General features: G+C 47.4%; 1 protein-coding gene across 4 annotated transcripts in view; it reads right to left on the reverse strand.

Annotated features, from left to right (window-relative positions):
• Positions 1-9,938: 9,938 nt before the first annotated feature.
• Positions 9,939-18,349, reverse strand: part of Bub1b (BUB1 mitotic checkpoint serine/threonine kinase B) — an 89,477-nt gene continuing 81,066 nt past the window's right edge. For 3 of the 4 annotated variants that reach the window (XM_050134106.1, XM_050134105.1, XM_050134108.1), the window contains 3 exons: positions 16,267-16,438; positions 15,290-15,396; positions 13,398-13,917 (listed from right to left, as the gene is read on the reverse strand). In XM_050134106.1, coding sequence (XP_049990063.1) covers positions 13,683-13,917; positions 15,290-15,396; positions 16,267-16,438 — 514 coding nt within the window. In that variant the 3' untranslated portion in view covers positions 13,398-13,682. Of the gene's footprint in view, positions 10,283-13,397; positions 13,918-15,289; positions 15,397-16,266; positions 16,439-18,349 lie in introns of those variants that run through there. The other variant, XM_050134107.1, reaches the window with a different exon arrangement.

Consider the following 18,349-nt stretch of genomic DNA (forward strand, 5'->3'; position numbering starts at 1 on the left):
TTCTAGACCTGCCAGAATCTAATGTGCACCTTCCCAATATATTAGTATTGCTTGTGATCAGAAAAAAAATGGAAGCTCTAATAAGGTTCACAAATAGAGGGTTGACTAATATAAGAGGGTGCTTCCTAATGCAACCAAGTACCTGGATACTTAAAAAGGATGGGGTTGGCCAGTAAGATGGCTCAGTGGGTAAAAGTGCTAGCCACACAAACCTGACAACCCTAACTGGAGCACCAAATCCCACAATGGAAGGAGAGAGATTATCCTCTGACCTCCACGTGTGTGCCCTGGCATTTATGCACACACACACTAATAATAATGAATAATAATAAAATAAAATTTTAGAATTGTATCTGTTTGTATGTGGGGTAAGGATGGTAGTGCCAACTAAGGGAAAGGACATCTACTTGCTGCAAGACAATGAGAAAGCACTTCATGTTCGCTGAAAAGTAAAAGATATTGCTACATCTGTGTTTAGCAACAAATTCTCAGGCTATTCCCCCAAGATGGGACCTAGTAAATCTTTTACTTAAAAAAAATTAACGTTTGCATTATTTGAAATTGTCACTGAGTGAGCATATTTTTCTAGTTTTAAAATTACAAAGTTAAAGATAAGCAAGAAGGACTGGAGAAAAATCCCAGTGGTTAAGAGCACTGACTGCTCTTCCAGAGGACCCAGGTTTGATTCCCAGCCGCTCACAGCAGCTGGAACCACCTGAAACCTAATTCTAGGGGATCTGACACCCTTTTCTGGCCTTTGTGGGCACCAGACACACACATGGTGCACAAATATGCAGGCAAACACCTATATACATAAAATAAAAACTCTAAAGAAATAAGCATGAGTTTAAAATTTCAAATACAGAATACAAAACTAACATGGGAACCCACAAGTTATGAAGAGTAGTTAAAATACTTGTATTTGAACATCTCTCAATTTCATTTTAAGGCAATGTGGGCATATGAAAAATCATTTTTTTCTTCTTTTAATTTTCCAGAAATTATCTGTTTTAGAAGGAAGGGCGACATAAAGATTGACGGAGGCGGGTTTTTTTTTTTATTATTATTATACTACATTTGAAAGAATAGCTGATTGCGATAACAATTACAGTTACTCTCTTTAGGAAATGGGACAGTTCTAGGTTCCGGCTGGTTTATAAGAAGTAGCAGAAATCCTGAAGAAACCGCCCGCATCCCCAGTCCAGACACATCTCCCTTCTGCTACAATACCCAGCAGTCACAGATAACGGCGAGGGCATGAAGAACAAAACAAGCCACCTCCCTCTCCCCGCTGGACCAGCCGCGTTCTCCAGATACCAGCCCGGAGAACAGAGAACAGCACAGAGCAATCAGGGCGGCCTCGGGGCCTCTAAGCATCGGATCCCAGTCGACAGGGATGCTCACACCTGGACAAAAGCTTCGAAGCACCTAAGGCAACCCTGCACGGGGACCAAGAGGATTCTGATTGGTTGGCTCAGGTCATGTGTCCACCGCTCACTCTGGCGAAGGGGAGGGAGACTCTGGGAACGGGGCTTCTGTTCTCACACGTGTGAGCTGGAAAATTAGTGTGCTCCCATTAAAGGAAAGGGAACTGGGTGCCCGACCACCAAAAACACCCTCAGCAACGACAAATACATCCGCCAGGGGGCGTCACAGTATCTCCGCCACTTTTTCTAATTGAGGTCACTTCCTGAGAGCCCGCAGTTATTATTGTCTCTTAGACTCCTCATAATTTTAGGGACTTCTGAAAGCTGATGGCCTGCGCAGACTGAGACCCAGTCCTCTGTCATGTTGCATGGTTGGGGGATGTGATAAGATATCTGTAAACTCGGGTCTGTACACATGTGCACACACACGCACAGGCCATATGAAGGGCAGATCTGCCACCAGCCATAGACAGAATTCTTGAAAAGGCTTGACTACCGCCTGTTGAAATGAGAGGTCTCAGATAGCCCAAGTCCTGGCCGGTGGTATGCCCGACACCCTCCTTGTCCTTCTGGAGTGGCCGTCCTCCCTCCAGCAGCCTCTGAGCTCTCTAGGACAGGACACAGAGGCTGCTTGTGTCCTGTAGTTGAATGAGGGCCCATCAGAAGATGCTCCTTAGAACACGTGATTCAGAGCGCAAATGGATTCGAGGAAGCCCCACCCCTTCTTCTAAAGATGCCAACTGCCAACTGCAGCCCTGGGAGATGAGGTGATTCAGCAAAAGCACGGAGGAAATTACAGGCAGTCAGGAGCAGAAGGTAGCTTTCCTGCCTCCCAGGTTTGGGTGTTTCCGACTGCTGACGCAGGCCCATTGCAGCGGGTAGCCCTGAGCGCGATATGATATTTCAGTGACTCTGGCCAGGCAGTGGCAGTCCTGTCCGCGTGGACATTTTGGCCTTTAAATTTTGGCTCCCCAGGGATCTGCCGCAGTGTGAGTCAGCCAAGCCAGTGTCCTTACGACTTCAAAATAAAGTCTTTTGTTTTGCTGGCTTCTGTTTTTGTGAATGAGCACAGACTCACGAACTCGGTAGTGACCTTCCTTACTTCACAGAGTCAGCTCAGCAGGAACAACCGTTAGTACTTGTGTTGCCCCGTTTCATGGTTTAAAATCATTTGGGGGTGTGGTTGGGAAAGCCATGTCAAGAACAAAAACTAAAGCTTTCGTACATCAATAACTCCAAAGTTTTGCTTTAAGGGACAAAATGTTAGACACAAACTTTGGGGTCCCAGTGTGTCCAAAAATGTCCTCTTTATGGCCCTAGATGTCCTAACCTTGTGGTGCTCCCCCACACTCCCTACCACCTTTTACACAGCTCTTTTTGCTGACTGAGCTGGGCTTGTCTGTACCTGCCTACTCTGTCAGAGCCTGGAAGAGAGGAGGCACCACCCACCCGGGGCCAGCCCAGCCCAGGTCAGGACAAGCCTGAGAGCAACAGCTTGGACACATGGACAGGTGTTGCCCCTGGATGCCCTGCACCTCAGAGCTGGCCTAACCTTGGCCTTCAAGTGGAAGAGGCTAGCCCAGAGGCAGAGAGAGGTCCATCCCAGGTCACTGTACCCACTCTAGGGGGTTGGCACAAAGAGGAGACCCACTAGGTCCATTCAAGGCATTCCTAGAGGGAAGGGGACCCCAGGGTCCTGTCGATGGGGTGTTCCAGGTCCCCTGCATGCCCTTTCCAGCTCTGCTCCACCTTCCTTGAGGTCTGCCTACAGTCCTGTCTCCTTTCTCTAGATGTGGGTGCCCAGGTGGCAGTTGAGGAAATGTGGGCGGGAACTCCTCCTCTTTCGGTAAAGGCAATTGAGGCAAGGGGCGCCAGGAGGGGCCACCAATGACCACCCAGCAGAGGGTACTGTGGGCCACGACTCCCCTACCCCCCCCCCCCCGCCAGGCCTGACCTGGGGTGAGGTTGCTTCTCTTCCTGGAAGTAAAGAGGAGGGAGAGAAGCCTTCCAATATCGCGACTGGGCTGCAATCCTGGCTGCCCGTGGGCAGGAACAGGTGGGGAGGAATTGTGAGGGACCTGAAGGAAGACAGGACTCTTCCCTGAGAAGCCTGCACACCCACCACGACCCGGTTTCGGGGGACTTGGGAGATTAAAGACCAGCATTCCAAGCACAGAGCCAGGGCCTCAGGTGGCACTGGCCTTGTCCCATCTTCACTTCCTTCTCACTGTCTTAGTCACCACGCTGTGGGGGAAGTGAGTGTGGGTTCCTGAGTCAGACTGTCACAGGGCCAGGAGTGACCCTGGCAAGGGACCCTCCTCCAGAGGAGCTTTCGCTTGGCGCAGGGATTTTCAAGTAGGTAAATAGGGGCTGGAGTTCTTTGGAAGTGTGCTCAGGAGACAGGCTGCACAGGGAAAAGCCCGCACTGGGGCACATTTAACAGCCATGTAAGGCGAGGCTCTAGCTACCCTATTTCTGCGCAGACTCCTCAAAGCACCCCTAAGCGAGTGCAGTTACCCCAGATGGTAACCAGGAGCCTGCAGCTCAGTGTCTGAAGAGCCTGTCCAGAGTTCCAGAGGGACTGGCAGGCCCCAAAGTGTCCGGCTTTTCCAGGGGCAATGCAGGACAGAGGCAAGACTTACTGGGGGTGGGGGTGGGGGGTTGCATTTTTTTAGACGACACAGTACAGGGGTGGATCACTTGTAAGGAAGGAACCACCTGCCTCTGTGACTGGAGGGTTCCACGGCTGTGGGACAGGAAAGCCAGGAGCTTAGACCTCAGGTGGGAGCCCGCTTTCAGTGCTTAGTTTTCTGCAGCCGGCAGCAGGCCCAGGAGCGGGCTAGCTTATTGATGGCTAAGTGTTTCATTCCCTGCAGAGGAACATATACAGGCAGTAGCGGCTCCGGGAGGGGCTACGCACGGCTGTCAGAAGAGAGAGAGAGAGAGAGAGAGAGAGAGAGAGAGAGAGAGAGAGAGAGAGAGAGAGAGAGAGAGAGGACTGACATTTCAGTAAGAAAAGGATGAAAAAGATAAGTCTTTTGTCAGTGATGGGCACTCATCCAGATCCTGGCCAAGTGGCCTTGGAAGGGAGTGAGGATCGTCCAGGGAGGGGAGGAGTTAACTCTGAGGGGTTAAGGGCCATGTAGATTGCTGCTCAGAAGTCAGTCAGATACAGTTACAAACCACAGTGCCAAGTGGGACTGGCTGGAAGCCAGGGGCCACAGATACGATGTGCAGGGCCTTCCTACCAGCCTAGAAAGTGTTGGGCCTTCGTATGCCAGCACCACCCACGGATGCAGAACCTTCTGAAAACACCCCAGTTTCCGGGAGAGCAAGTTAACTAAAGGGGCTTTCTCTCCTCACATGTACTATAGGTTACTCGGTGTGCTAAACCTCACACCACCTCGATGAATTAATCCACCTAGCCAACAAACTCCTCCCGAGTGCCTGCTAACTGCAGGAGATAACTTGGCAAGTGCCCATCCACATGAAGTCTGTACCCTGGGCAGACACTATCCCGCTGTAGAGCTGGGGAAGCTAAAGTTTCCTAAGGCTAGCTCACTCACTCAGGGAGTAGTGGAGCGTATCTAAGAAACACTCTTTCCTTTCTGCTCCCTGCCTTTTTCTACTTCTATCCGCGGAGCAGACGCCCGCAGATAGTCCTTCTAAACCAGCTTCCTCTCCCTTCTTTGCAGATGAAGCCCGGTTATCTGAATTCCCCCCTTTCTACCCTTCATGGAGCAGACACTATTGACTGTCCTTCTAAACCAGCTTCCCTTCCCTTCTCTGCGGGTGAAGCCCGTTTATCTGAATGCACACCTTCTACCCTCGAGCCTAGGGAGGAGTCCCTTCCCAGCCCTGGGGATGATTATGGATTAGATCAAAACAGTCTCAGTAACGGCTTTTTCTTCCCTTAGGCAGGAATTGGCTTAGGCCCCAAATATGTGACATTCTGGCCAAGAGATGCGTGGGGAGACTGGCTGGAAGGGTGTCTGCAAGGTCTGTTTGCTTTGTCTTCTTTTTTCCAGCTTCAAGTTGCCCAAACTGTGGTTGCCAAATGCTCTCACAAGGGGACCAACCCAGCTTGAGGCAAAAGCCAGGTCAGGGGGGCAGTAAGAAGACACCAAATACCACATGCCCGCCGTGTTCCAGGCTCTGTCGTGTGAGGGAGCCAGGCCTTCCTGGTTTTGTTGTGGTTTGTTTATGCCAGTTCCGGACTACTTCATTCACGCAGCTCCAACTGCTGCCCAGCTGGGGTGGCTCCTGGCTGCCCTCTGCACTGGTTTCACTTTCTGAGTGTCCTCACAGACTATGGGTCCTGCATCCTCAGCTCTTGCTTGTGGCTTTCCTTGAGATGTCCCCCTAAGGTCTCCCCACCCCCACTCCCAGCTGAAGCGATGGCTCGGCAGTTAAGGGCTTTTCTGCTTTTGCAGAAGACCCGAGTTCGGTTCCCAGGACGCACACGGAGACCCACAATCACCCATGACTCTAGTTCCAGGGGATCCAATACCCTCCTTTGACCTCTGCTGGCTCCTGCATGCTCTGGTGAACATTCACATACTGTGGCACATATACAAACACACGAAAAGACTTTATACTTTCTCTTATTATCATGTGAGCACGCAGGGTGAGGAGCACGTCCGCTACGGCTATCTGGAGCTACATGGAGGTCCGAGGACAACTTCGTGGTCAGTCCTCTCCTACCACACATAGGTTTTTAGGGACTGAGCTAGGTTTTCAGGCTTGTGTGGGAAGCACCCTTACCCATGAGCCACCTGGCTGCCTGTGCTGACTCTGATTTCTCTTGTGTTCTTTCTTGGCTGCTCTGTTGTTATATCCCGTACACTCTAAATTATAAGCTCCTCCCAGGAAAATGAGCACCACTTCCATTCCCTTAAATCCCATGATAGGTGAAGGGCCGGTCATTGTGAAGCTTAATAAATATTTATTGGTTAGGTTTTTTTTTTTTGGAAACCACATTCCAGAATATCGTTTGCTGCCCTGGAGGAGGCCCGTGGACCGGTTTCAACAAGCAGTAAGGCAGGAGTCAATGGCTGCAGGGGAGGCCACGCAATAGGCGTGCGAAGCGTCTCACGGGCTCCTGGCTAGGATTCAACAGTGGGCAGTTCCAGCCTTGCTCTTCTCAGGGTTGGGTGCCCGGCAGACAGATCAATCTATGACCTTCTGTGAGCCCAAGAAAAGTCCGGCTCCTCTCTCTCCTGCTCACTGGCAGACTGGCCCGCTCTGATCCACAGCCAGTGACCGGCAGGGCCACTTTTCCAGTTCCTGAGTCAAGTTCAGGGAACTTCCCATTTTCCTCCCGACTTTTTCCTAGTAAGCAACCAATTGCCTCGCATTCAGAAAGGGAGGCAGCAGAGCACACAACGGAAAGGCTCAAAGGCCTAAGTGCAAGCAGGAGAGGCCAAGGATTTTGCCTTGTGTGACATCAGTGGGTCCTGCTCCCTAAGCCAGCCAGAGAGTTCCCATGTAGGAAAAAGGAGGGGAGGGGAACCAGGCACCGCGTCTGTGGGTGGCTTGTGGGTGACTTATGGGCAGCACTAGCCCGGTGTGTGAGGGTAAACGGGGCCCGAGATAAAGATTCGTGCACTCCGCACACAGTGCAGAAGTCCCGCAGCGGCAGGTTAGGGACCCTTTGGATCCAAACAGTCTTATGGACCAAAACGGAGGGGCGGATACTTCCTCCTGATGACCTGGCTTTTGTTTCTTTTGATATTACTTCCAACCTTTAGATTTCAGGACAATTTTGTTTTGCTTTTTGAGACAGGGTTTCTCTGTGTAACAGCCCTGGCTGTCCTGGAACTTGCTTTGTAGACCAGGCTGGCCTTGAACTCACAGAGATCCACCTGCCTCTGCCTCCGAGGGCTGGGAGTACAGGTTAGCGCCACCACTGCCCGGCCAGAACAGTTTCTTGACTGTTTTTTCACAGTCCGAGTTAGGTGCACTGAGTATGAATTAAGGTAAGGCAGGAAGTGGGCTGAGGATGTGTCTAGAAAACAGAAGGCCCTGGGGTCCACCTCCAGCACCTCAAAAAGTACAGACTGAATGACCAGCACAAAGAGGACACCGACTACCCAGGGCACTTGGCCATAGGCTGCTTCCAGTGCTGAGGGGTACTATGCTCCCCATATCCCCGAGCCTGCCCATTCTGCCTGTCTTCCCAGAGACCTCTAATCCCCTGGGGTTAACTTTCCAAGCTGAAGGAAAGGGTACTGAGGTTTCGACTTGATGTGTTCCTACAGGGTAATAGAGCTGCTGCCAGTAACAGGAAAACGGACACAGTGCACTAGCTGAGCAAAAGAGAACACACGGGCAATGGCCAATCCAAGCAGAGCAAGAAAGCAGACATGCCTAGCGCCCAGGCAATGGGAAGCAGATCAGGTGCAGGTCCTGGCTCATCCTGCGGGCCCAGAGGGTGGAGGGTCACTGGAGGGCCAAGCCATACCATTTAAGTCCTCTATTACGGTTGGTTTTAATGTCAACTTGCCACAAATTAGAATCACTCAGTAAGGAGCCTCACCTGAAGACTGTCCTAGTGCCTTGATAGAGGTGGGGAGGCACACCCCGACTGTGGGTGGCACCTTCGAGTAGCAGCCATATGAAAAATGGCATTTGAGAAGGATGCTCATCTCGCTTTGCGCTCACTTAGCCTCTCTTGCGCCAACTTGATTCTCCCTGTTGCTGAATCCTTCACTGACAGTAGAGCCAGTTTCCAAGCTCCCTCACAGACTAGGAACCACCAGCTCTCCAGGATCCTCCCGGGCTCCCACCACCAGACTGGGACTACGAGGCACCCCACCCTACCAGCGAGAGACAGCTATTGTGGGGCTCCTCCAACTGCTGAGGCGCCCAGCTTCGAGGACTGAGTAACTACCAGGTTCCCAGCACCTCAGGTATGGTTTCAGTAGCTGCCACTATTTTATAGGTCACTTAACACATGTATTCATCTCCTTGGTTCTGTCTGCCCTGAAGAGCAAGCTGACATCTCCCTTTTAGGTTGGCTTCAAAGACATTTTCTATCCCCCCCCCCCCACGGGAACTGTCAATACCTTGACCCATTTGCAGGGTCTGTGGTGTTTCTCACTTTAGGGACCTTGACCATACTTAGGCCATATACATACTGCACAGCCTCTGTGCAAAAGGCAGTTGGGGGATGTTTTGGGTGCAGTGCTCTGCCTCGGTTTCTCCTGGCTCTCCCATACCATTTATTCCCAGTCTTTTGCTTTCTCTGGACTGTTTATGGGTGTTCTACTATCCATAGGATGCTCTGTCCCCTAGCTTTTGTTCCTTCTTCTGCTCCCCACAGCCCAGACTGATCTACAGCTATGTGTCCAGACAGTTCTGCATCCTCAACGCCCCAGTGTGCCATACTGAAGCACTGGCGGGCAAGAGCAGCTGTGTTCCTGAAACCTGTCCTCACGGCTGGGAGCTCTAAGGCTGGTGCTGGCCTCTGAGTGCTTATGTCCTGGAAGATGTGCATGCCACACAGTCCCAAGCCTCACCTGATTCTCCATATCCTTTGCTCTAACCTCGAGGAATCCTGGTGACCTAGACTGTGGCTGCCCTGATGACTCTCTGGCCACCACAGGGCTGGAGGAACAGCTCCCCAAGCTGTTGTATTTTGCTTTTATGCTGCCGGGTTTGAAATCAAAGCCTTACTCGTGTGTGTAAAGCAAGGGCTGTACCGCTGAGCCATGTCCTGGTGCCAACGTGCTTTTCATTAAAAACTAAGCATTTATTTTCATGATGCTGGCAATGGATCCTAGGGCCTTTGCAAATGCTAAGCACCCTGCCACTGAGCTACATCTCCAGCTCCCAGAGGCTTTTCAACGTACCTCACTGAAGTGAAAGGAAGGGTTGGAGCAATTAGACAAAAAGCATCATGTGATCAGGGTGAGCAGAACCAGCTCTGTATCTGCAGCACACGTGGCATCCCTGTTTCAGCTGAACACGAACCCAAATTTAGTATGCATGGAAATAAAAGAGAACATGCCACAAAGAAGACACTTCTGAAATGATGGTTGTAGGGAAGAGTCTCTATATGTAGCCCGGGCTGACCTCAGCCTCGAGGTCCTGCTCAGCCTCTGGATTACAGGCATGCACCACCACACCCGGCATAACTTTAATCTGAAAGGTATAACCTAGACAGCGAAGTATAGCACAACACGAATTTAACAGTCACTTAGCATGCTGATGCAGCATGAGAAAACGGCATACTAAAGTGAGGTCGAGAGCTAAGGGCAGACTTTAACCTCAGAGCCAATATAACTGATCTCTGAATCTGTAGTCATCCACCCCCCTGGTGTTTTCATTTTTGAGAATTATATATATATTGCTGGATACAGTGTAGTAGACACGAATCCCTTGCTTACAAGGGGTTTGAAAGCTAGCAGTTTGGGCAACCTCAGTGTCAGGGAGAGGCTGATATAAGCTTGAATAACTACTGCAGAGCATCAGGTCAGCCACGGGGCCTCTCAAGAGCAATAGCAGAAGCAGATGTTTCGGCGGGGAAACAGGGCATGTGCAGATGCTCGGCTGATGCCATCAACGATCCTTTCATAGCCATACAGGATCAGCTTGGGACAACTCGAGGTTTTATTCAGGGCATGTAGACGACGTGAAAGGGGTTCGTCCCTCCGCCATGGGGGCCCCAGGATGCTCCTCAGGTCACCAGGCTCAGGGACCAGGGCTTTTACCTGCTGGGCAGTCTCAGCACATGCACACTCACGCACAGGCCATTAGCACGTGTGGAGGTCAGAGAACAACTTTCAGGGGTTGGTTCTCTTCTTCCATCAGGTGGGTTCCAGGGATCAAACTCAGGCTGTGAATTTACCCACCTAGAGATGTTCACAGACAAAAATGGTGGCTTCAGTGTACATCAAACAGATCACAGCACGTTCAGACTCAGAGTTTTCAGCATTCAGCCACGTTCTCTGATGATGTTAAGGTGAAGAGCCGAGGCTGGCTCAGAGGTTCAGAGCACTGGCTGCTCTCGCAGAGAACCTGAGTTTGGTTGCAGCACAGCACACATCCACACATTAGCTCCGTTTCCAGGGGACCCAACACCGTCTTCTTCTGACTCCCATGACATTCCACCAGGAATGCATGTGTTGCACAGACATGCAGGCAAAACACTCAAACACATACAATAAACAAATCTTAAAAAAATAAGTAAAAATGAGGACGTGGGTTTGATTCCCAGCACGCACATGACAGCTAATGACTACAGTGCCTGTTCCGGGGCGTCCAGCCCCATGGGCACTGAGTCAGTGTGCTGCTGAACAGATACCCAGGCAAAATACCCATACTAAACAAATCTTTAATAAATAATAAAAATGATAAAGCTTGCTAAATTTCCCAGGTTTTTATTTATTTAACTTTTGAGACAGGGTCCTAGCTGTCCCAGAACTGGCTCTGTAGACCAGGCTGGCTTTGAACTCCCCGAGACCCACCCGTCTCTGCCACCAGGATTGGGATTAAAGGTTGAGCCACTACACCGGGCACCCTAGTTTTTTAACACAGCTGGAAGTGACTGCTTGTCTCACTTGTTACCTCTGAGGAGGGCTCATGGGAAACTGGTGCTAACTGCGAATGCCTGGTATCACATGGGTCCCACCGGGGACAATGAGTCTTGCGGGCAGTGAGGGCAGTTGTTAGCACTCATAGTGATGTTCGGGTAATGTGAGTTCTTAAGGAAAATTCCTCAGAAAATGTTTAAATTTAGAGAAGATTGCCAAATTGGCTCCTAAGAATGAACCTGCTAATGAGTGATTGCTTTATTAATCTCACTAGTGTATTTTTAATATAATAATCTACGTATTTAAAATATATTAGACTTGGGAGTATTTTGCCTGCATGTGTGTATGCACACGTGTGCCTGGTGCCCTCAGAGGTCAGAAGAGCGTACTGGATCCCCTGGAACTGGAGTAACAGATGGTTGGGAGCCACCAACCAAGGTCCTCTGGAGAGCAACAAGTGCTCTTAACCTGAGTCGTTTCTCCAGCCCCTCAAGAACACAATTTTCATTCTTATAAACGATGATACAGTTTCAATGTCTTTCATTAGTGGACGCTGAAGTTCTCACTTAAGTGTCTGAATAGGTTGTTCATTCCCTGTTTCTGTTCTGTTTTTCATACTTTGGTAAAGGTTTTATTTATTTAGGTGCTGCTCTAGGTATTACAGTTGAGAACTAACATAAATTTCTTAGAGTTTAAATTGTAGTAGAGGATAAGAAAGAACGGATTTGTACATACAAGCTCACATGAGGAATACTTCCTGGTATACAAGACCGTGAAAGGCACTATGGAAAATACAGAAGGCGAAAAGGGCAGGAAGTAACAGTGAAGCCGTGGGATGCATAAGAAGGTCTAGTTCAGAAGAGATCTGATTGAAGGAAGGAAGGCACCCACAGAGCTGGAAAACAACTACTTGTCATTTTAGAAACAAAGGTTTGTCCATACAGCAACTTGGCTGCTCAAGAATTCGCTAGATGGAAGCTTATGATAAAGGCTCTAACTTTCCTGGGCCAATGTAGGAAACTGGGAACTAAGGAAAGCAGAGGGGCTTGGTTACAGAAAAACACGGGGTCACCACTTTATATTTTCAGTATAAGAAGCAAATTATGTTGTAATAGGAGCGGCGGGGCTGCGTCCCCAGCACCCTGGCCGCCTGCTAGCTTATGCCCCGAAATAAAAACACACAAACTGTATTCATTTAAACACTGCTTGGCCCATTATATCTAGCCTCTTCTCGGCTAACTCTCGCACCTGAACTAGCCCATTTCTAATGAGGTATGTAGAGCACCCCAAGGTGCGCTTACCGGGAAGATTCTAGCCTACGTCCATCCTGGGTTGGAGCTATTGCATCTCTGAGCTCACTTCCTCTTCCTCCCAGCATTCTGTTCTGTTTATTCCTCCCACCTATGTTTTAACCTATCAGGGCGAGCCAAGCAGTTTCTTTATTTAATTAACCAATGACCTTCCTCCATCAAAATTAAAGATGTTTGAAGAGTTGTATTTTGGTTGAGAGAAAAATTTTAGTTATTATTGGAACCAAATCATATTTTATGGCTTTAACTGTACAGTTTGCTTAAGTTTTTTTTTTTTTTTCCAAGACAGAGTTTCTCTGTGTAACAACCCTAGCTGTTCTGGAACTAGCTCTGTAGACCAGGCTGGTCTCAAACGCACAGAGATCCATCTCTCTCTGCCTTCCAAAGGCTGGGATTAAAGGTGTGCACCACCACCACAAGGCTTGCTTAATATTTTAAATTGAGATATTTACTTAGGAGTTTCTGCTTCCTAGCATTCACAGAGCAGTAAGTAACTATGGAAAAGTCAGGTCTAACATGGAGGAACGTCAAATAACATCGATTGCTTCCATCGATTGCTTTAATATGAAATAAACAACTAGATGACTTTAATTACCCTTATTGAAAAAAGCAAACCCCTCAAGGCCAAGAGCAGCTGGTGCTCTTCTCTGGTGTCCAATGTCTCACCAGACTTACTCTCTCAAATTAGTCCACATTTCCGAGTCCTCTAGGTTCTGACCCCTGCTTCCTCAAGTCAAGGAAAGCCATCTTCTATGCCCTCAGCAATCCTTGCTCCCCTCTGCACCAAACGACAGAAGGTGAGTATTCCGTTCCAAAAGATTGGTAGGTGCTTTTGGCAACCACAAAATAAAACTGCAAACACTCAGATGTGAGCCATGTGCAAAACACAATTTTGAAACCTCAGAAAAGTTGTTCTTGGGCACATAGTATAACCTGTTTCTATTCGGGCATCTGCTCGAGGCCAGAGACACCTGAACAAGGGCCGACCAGCTGCTCGTTATAGCCCGATGGCAGCTGTTCTAAATCCAGGACAAATAAGTTTCCATGGTAAAATAATCCCTTTCCAAAATTAAACCATTTATCAGCTTAGTTTACAAATGTAGATGAAATACCAGAAGTACAAATTTAACAAAAACTTTTTTATTGTAACATACATGGTGAGTGCAAGAGTACACGTTGTAAAATTACAAAAGAGAAAAGCAGAAGGGAAAGTAGAAACAGGCTAAAAAGTATCCTTTTGTACAGAACCCATTTTGAGTAAAATAGGTGAGGCTGTCGGGGCAGTGTTCTGTTAAAACCATGCCACTCAGAGTAAACTGGAGAAAAAACTGGTAGTGTGTCCAAGTGTGCGCAATTAAATGACAGCAGCTGCTATCATTAAAGGCCAGCTTCCCACAACACAGCACAGCTTAGGAGGCAAGGACCTGTGAGGGGCTTGTCTGTCTGTCTTGCTGGAGGAGCAAAGCTCCAGGACTAATTACCTTCCCCACTTTCCACAAGGCTTTGTCCAGGTGACTGTGGAATGTGGTGTCAAAAAGTCCATTCATTTCTGCTGCGAGCTCCCTCAGGACAGACACTGTGGACTCATTACTGGCATTCAGAATCCGCACAAAGAATTTATTCCATAATTCACCGTCCTTTAGCCTAAGAAAATATAAAAATCATTTCTATCAAGATCAGGTATATGAAGATTAGAATTCTTTCGGTTTAATCCAGCAGTCCATTAATGTGCCAAAGTGACGCAGGGTAATACCCAGCGATCTAAGGCTGGAGATCTGTGGGAAGTTTAGGGAAGAACCACAAAAGTCAGTCTACCATGGTGGTGTGCAATGCACCAAGGGAAAGCAACTCATTCTCTCCCCCAAGCCTGCAGCTCTCCTCTGTACACTAAGATGCAGTAACGTCTCCTGGCCTCTCTCCTCTGTGAACAGTACAAAGAAATTGCTTCCCCTCTAACTTTCCTGACTCCCACCTCAGGGGTCTGTCATCCTCACATTTCTCTGAATGCTCAACTTGATTAAAGTACCTTGCTTACTTATTCATGTTGTCTGTTTCTGGAAAACACCCGCTGCTACAGAAGGCAGGGACGCTAGGAGAGGCCAGCTCACCCCATCTGTCTGCCTGTGTTAGCTACACTTTGCTGGTCCACAGCTAATTGGAGATGCCTATTGACCCAAACATCTTAAGTAGGCTTCAAGCTATTTTATTAACTTATTTATTATTGCTATTGTCTGAGACAAGGTCTCACTGTCTAGCCCTGGTTGGTTTTGAACCTCTTCCTCCCAAGTGCTGGGGTTAAAGGTACGAGCCACCATCTCAGGCTCAAACCTACTTTAAAAATACATACAAGAGACAAATGTGATTGACCAAGTTCTAAGCCAAACGAAGAAGAAAATACAACTTAATGTTTTAGAGAGGAAGTGGGGGGAAGGGGCACTAAATCTTCAATACTGATTTAAAATGAAGACAAACTTAAGAGCAGGCAATAAGTCATTACTCGGTGAGTTCTGTGGGGAAGCCTCTGGCGGGCATGCTATCTCCCAGATTCACAACAGGCCTAAGGAGCCCGGGGTGCACCAGAGGAGGCTGCTCTATGGTTTCGTCCTATCTACTCCTTAAATAAATGTAGTCTAAAGTTAGTATATAATTTGGAAACCTAACTCTCTTCTTAAAACAATTAACTTTTGATAAACATAGTTGTTAAAAAGACTAACACCAATTGGTTAGAAAATTATTTCTCTAAAATGTTTCTAATAGTTCTAAACCAAGTCTAAACTCCTATATGCTATACCAAGGTTCAGCATGCCTGAAAGTCAGGAGAGTCTATGCCTTAGTTTCAGTCGGCAATTCTTTCCCCCTGTATTAGGTGCTCAGCAGATTCTCTAGCAAGCGCAGAGAGATCATTAGAATTACAGCACTTGGTTTAGGAAACTAAGGTTACCTCCACAGCAGAAACGGCTGAGAAAGGGGGGAACTGTTGGGATGGGTGGAAACCCCTGCACGGTACAGTACTTACTCAGAAGTATTTTGGCTAAGTTTCCAGAGAAGTCCATCCTGGAAGACCTGCAGGTGTCTCTTGAACAACAGTAAGTGTGCTAGGTCTGCTATACCCAACAGATCCACCTGAAATCACAAAACGTACCATGGGCTAAAGTCGCCTGTTTCTATTATGAACTTATAGAGTTGAAAAGCATGACAAAGCTTAACTGTGTATCTTATGACATATTTTAGTAGATGTTCTTATCTTTTCAGGATGGAGGAAGCCCCTCAAAGAAATGGCCAGAGATAACCTAAAGGATCATCATCATCATTAATGTTTGTTTTTTGCAATCAGGGTTTCTCTGTGTAGCCTTACCTGTCCTGGAACTCACTCTGCAGACCAGGCTGATCTCAAACTCACAGAGATCCTCCTGCCTTTGCCTGGCAAGTGATGGGATTAAAGGTGTGTGTCACGACCACCTGGCTAAGGGATTATTTTTAACAGCCAAAGACAACCTGCCAAATCAGCACAAGACTCCAGCTTCAGGTACACGCTACCTGTTCAGTCAGTAAATAACTTATGACCAGAGCTAACTCAGAAGATGTCTGCATGTAGAACAATCGTTCTGACACTTCACATCTGCCCTAGTGCTCTTCTCATAGACATCCCTGCATTTAGTCCTCACAGGTCTGAGGTAGAAAGGGCAGAGAATACTATCTTTACTGCAGGGTGAAAACAAAGAGAATAATTCATAAGAGATGGCACAGATGGTGAGGAACAGAATGGCCGGAGCACTTAAAGTTACTCAGTTATGTATTTGCATGTGTATGTATGTTTACACCCTTGAGTGCTAACGGAAAGACAGCTACGTCTAAGTTGCATGGTGACACAATATTTGGAAATGCGGTCATCTTTTCTAGGCAAGTCAGTGGCAGTAGCCTTCACAGCACAGCGAGGTAAGGAAGAACCTAAGAAATGTTCTACGTATTTGCTCAGGCTTGTCTTCCACTTACCTGGTAGGGAGAAGAACAGTTCTCCAGGATCTTTTGTCCTTCCAGGGTCTGGACAGTCCGAAAGCCACTGAAGGAAAAAGCATCTAGCTGTACCCTCAGGTCAACGCTGTAGGAAAAGTTCACGATCTTCACAGCGTGATCGTTCTTATTGCAATCATAGGGATCGTGGATTCTGATTGAGTCAAGAGGAGAAAAATAGAAACAGGCTGTGAAAGCAAGTTTGTTTTCTTCTCTCAGGACCGCAGGTATGTCTTAGCCTTGCCAACAGCACCCTCCAGTGGCTAGTTAGGAAAATGCACACATAGTAGTAGTCATGACAAGGCCAGTTCAAAGGGTTAAGATTGATTTGGCCACAAAGAATGTACCTACAGGGCTGGAGAGATGGCTCAGTGGTTAAGAGCATTGCCTGCTCTTCCAAAGGTCTAGAGTTCAATTCCCAGCAACCACATGGTGGCTCACAACCATCTGTAATGATGTACGGTGCCCTCTTCTGGCCTGTATACATAATAAATAAATAAATATTAAAAAAAATAAAATAAATGTTTAAAAAAAAAAAAAGAATGTACCTACACCTAACGTAAGGCACAGTGCGTGGCCACCACAGGACATTCTCCAGTTTTTAGACTACAAATAAGTACTGGAAGTAGAAGCAGGTTCTGTTACTTGTTACTTTACAATAACATTGTAACATTGCCCTTGTTACTGTAATAGGTGGGCTTTCCAAGAGCAAAGGTTCCTCCTCTAAAGGTTAATAAAGGGCAATTTATGGGAAAAAGACAAGATCTCCTGAGCAAATCGGGAGCATGGAAACCATGGGAGACAGTTGAAGGGGAGGGGAAAAGCAGGGAGGGGAGCAGAGAAAAATGTAGAGCTCAATAAAAAACTCCATTAAAAAAAGAAAAGCAATTTATAAGGTTATTTTTTTTATTGAGCTGCTATCTATGTTGTAAAGTTTCCTGTTTCAATTACCCCAACAGCACTTTTTTTGGTAACCCCATCTCTTACTTCCTAAAAAAAGCCCTTCAAAACACAAAGTTACTATCAAGTAAGTATATTTCATATAATAGGTTTTTGTTATGAATATCCAGAAACAATTTGACTGAGAGAAAAAAAAATCAACTCTTTCTGCATGTTTATTTTGTTTCCTTTTTCTATTAGTCCTCCAGTTCGTCTCTGGGACAAATGCAGGTCTTCCACCCAGGCTTTACCTGACCTGGAGCACACACCTCTGCAGCAGGACTTTAGAGTTTACGGCAGCGCCAACTGTTCCTTGGCAGAGATCCGACTTAATTTTGTTTTCTAAAACTATCATCACAGATTTTTTAACCTGGTGGTGGTTGCAGCGCACACCTTTAATCCCAGCACTCGGAAGGCAGTTGGATCTCTGTGAGTTCGAGGCCAGCCTGGTCTACAGAGTGAGTTCCAGGACAGCCAAAGATACACAGAGAAACTCTGTCTCCAAAAAAAAAAAAAAAAAAAAAAAAAAAACCACCAAAAACAAACAAAACAAAACATTTTTTCTAAGCTTGAGGGAGTGTGTTTCCCGGATTAATGAAGAATCAATCAATCTCTCTCTCTCTCTCTCTCTCTCTCTCTCTCTCTCTCTCTCTCTCTCTCTCTCTCTCTCTCTCTCTCTCTCTCTCTCTCTCTCTCTCTCTTTCACACACACCATCTCCTCAGCACATTGCCAAGGGCAAAACCTCTTTTCTTCCTCACTCCCTAGGGATCAAACCGAGGTTACCAATCTCATTACCACCAAGCAATATTCTCACCCCTCAATCTTGTCTTCCTCACAAATTATGTGAACAATGAACTCAGTGACTTCAAAAGTCTTTTTCTCTGGGGCTGAAGATGGCTTAGTTAAGTGCACTTGTTGCTCTTGCAGAGAACCAGGGCTCAGTTTCTAGACTCTGCATGGTGGTATACAACCATTTATAGCTTTACTTCCAGGGGATCCTATGCCCTCTCCTGACATCGAGCATGCATGTGGTGCGCAGCCACACATGCAGACAAACACTCACATATAAAGAAATAAAATAAAATGTATAGTGGAGCATGGTGACACACACTTTAATCCCAGCAC

Source organism: Alexandromys fortis, unplaced genomic scaffold (assembly GCF_014885135.2).
Source record: "Alexandromys fortis isolate MF-2015 unplaced genomic scaffold, M_Fortis_MF-2015_v1.1 scaffold_6, whole genome shotgun sequence".
Lineage (NCBI taxonomy): Eukaryota > Metazoa > Chordata > Mammalia > Rodentia > Cricetidae > Alexandromys > Alexandromys fortis.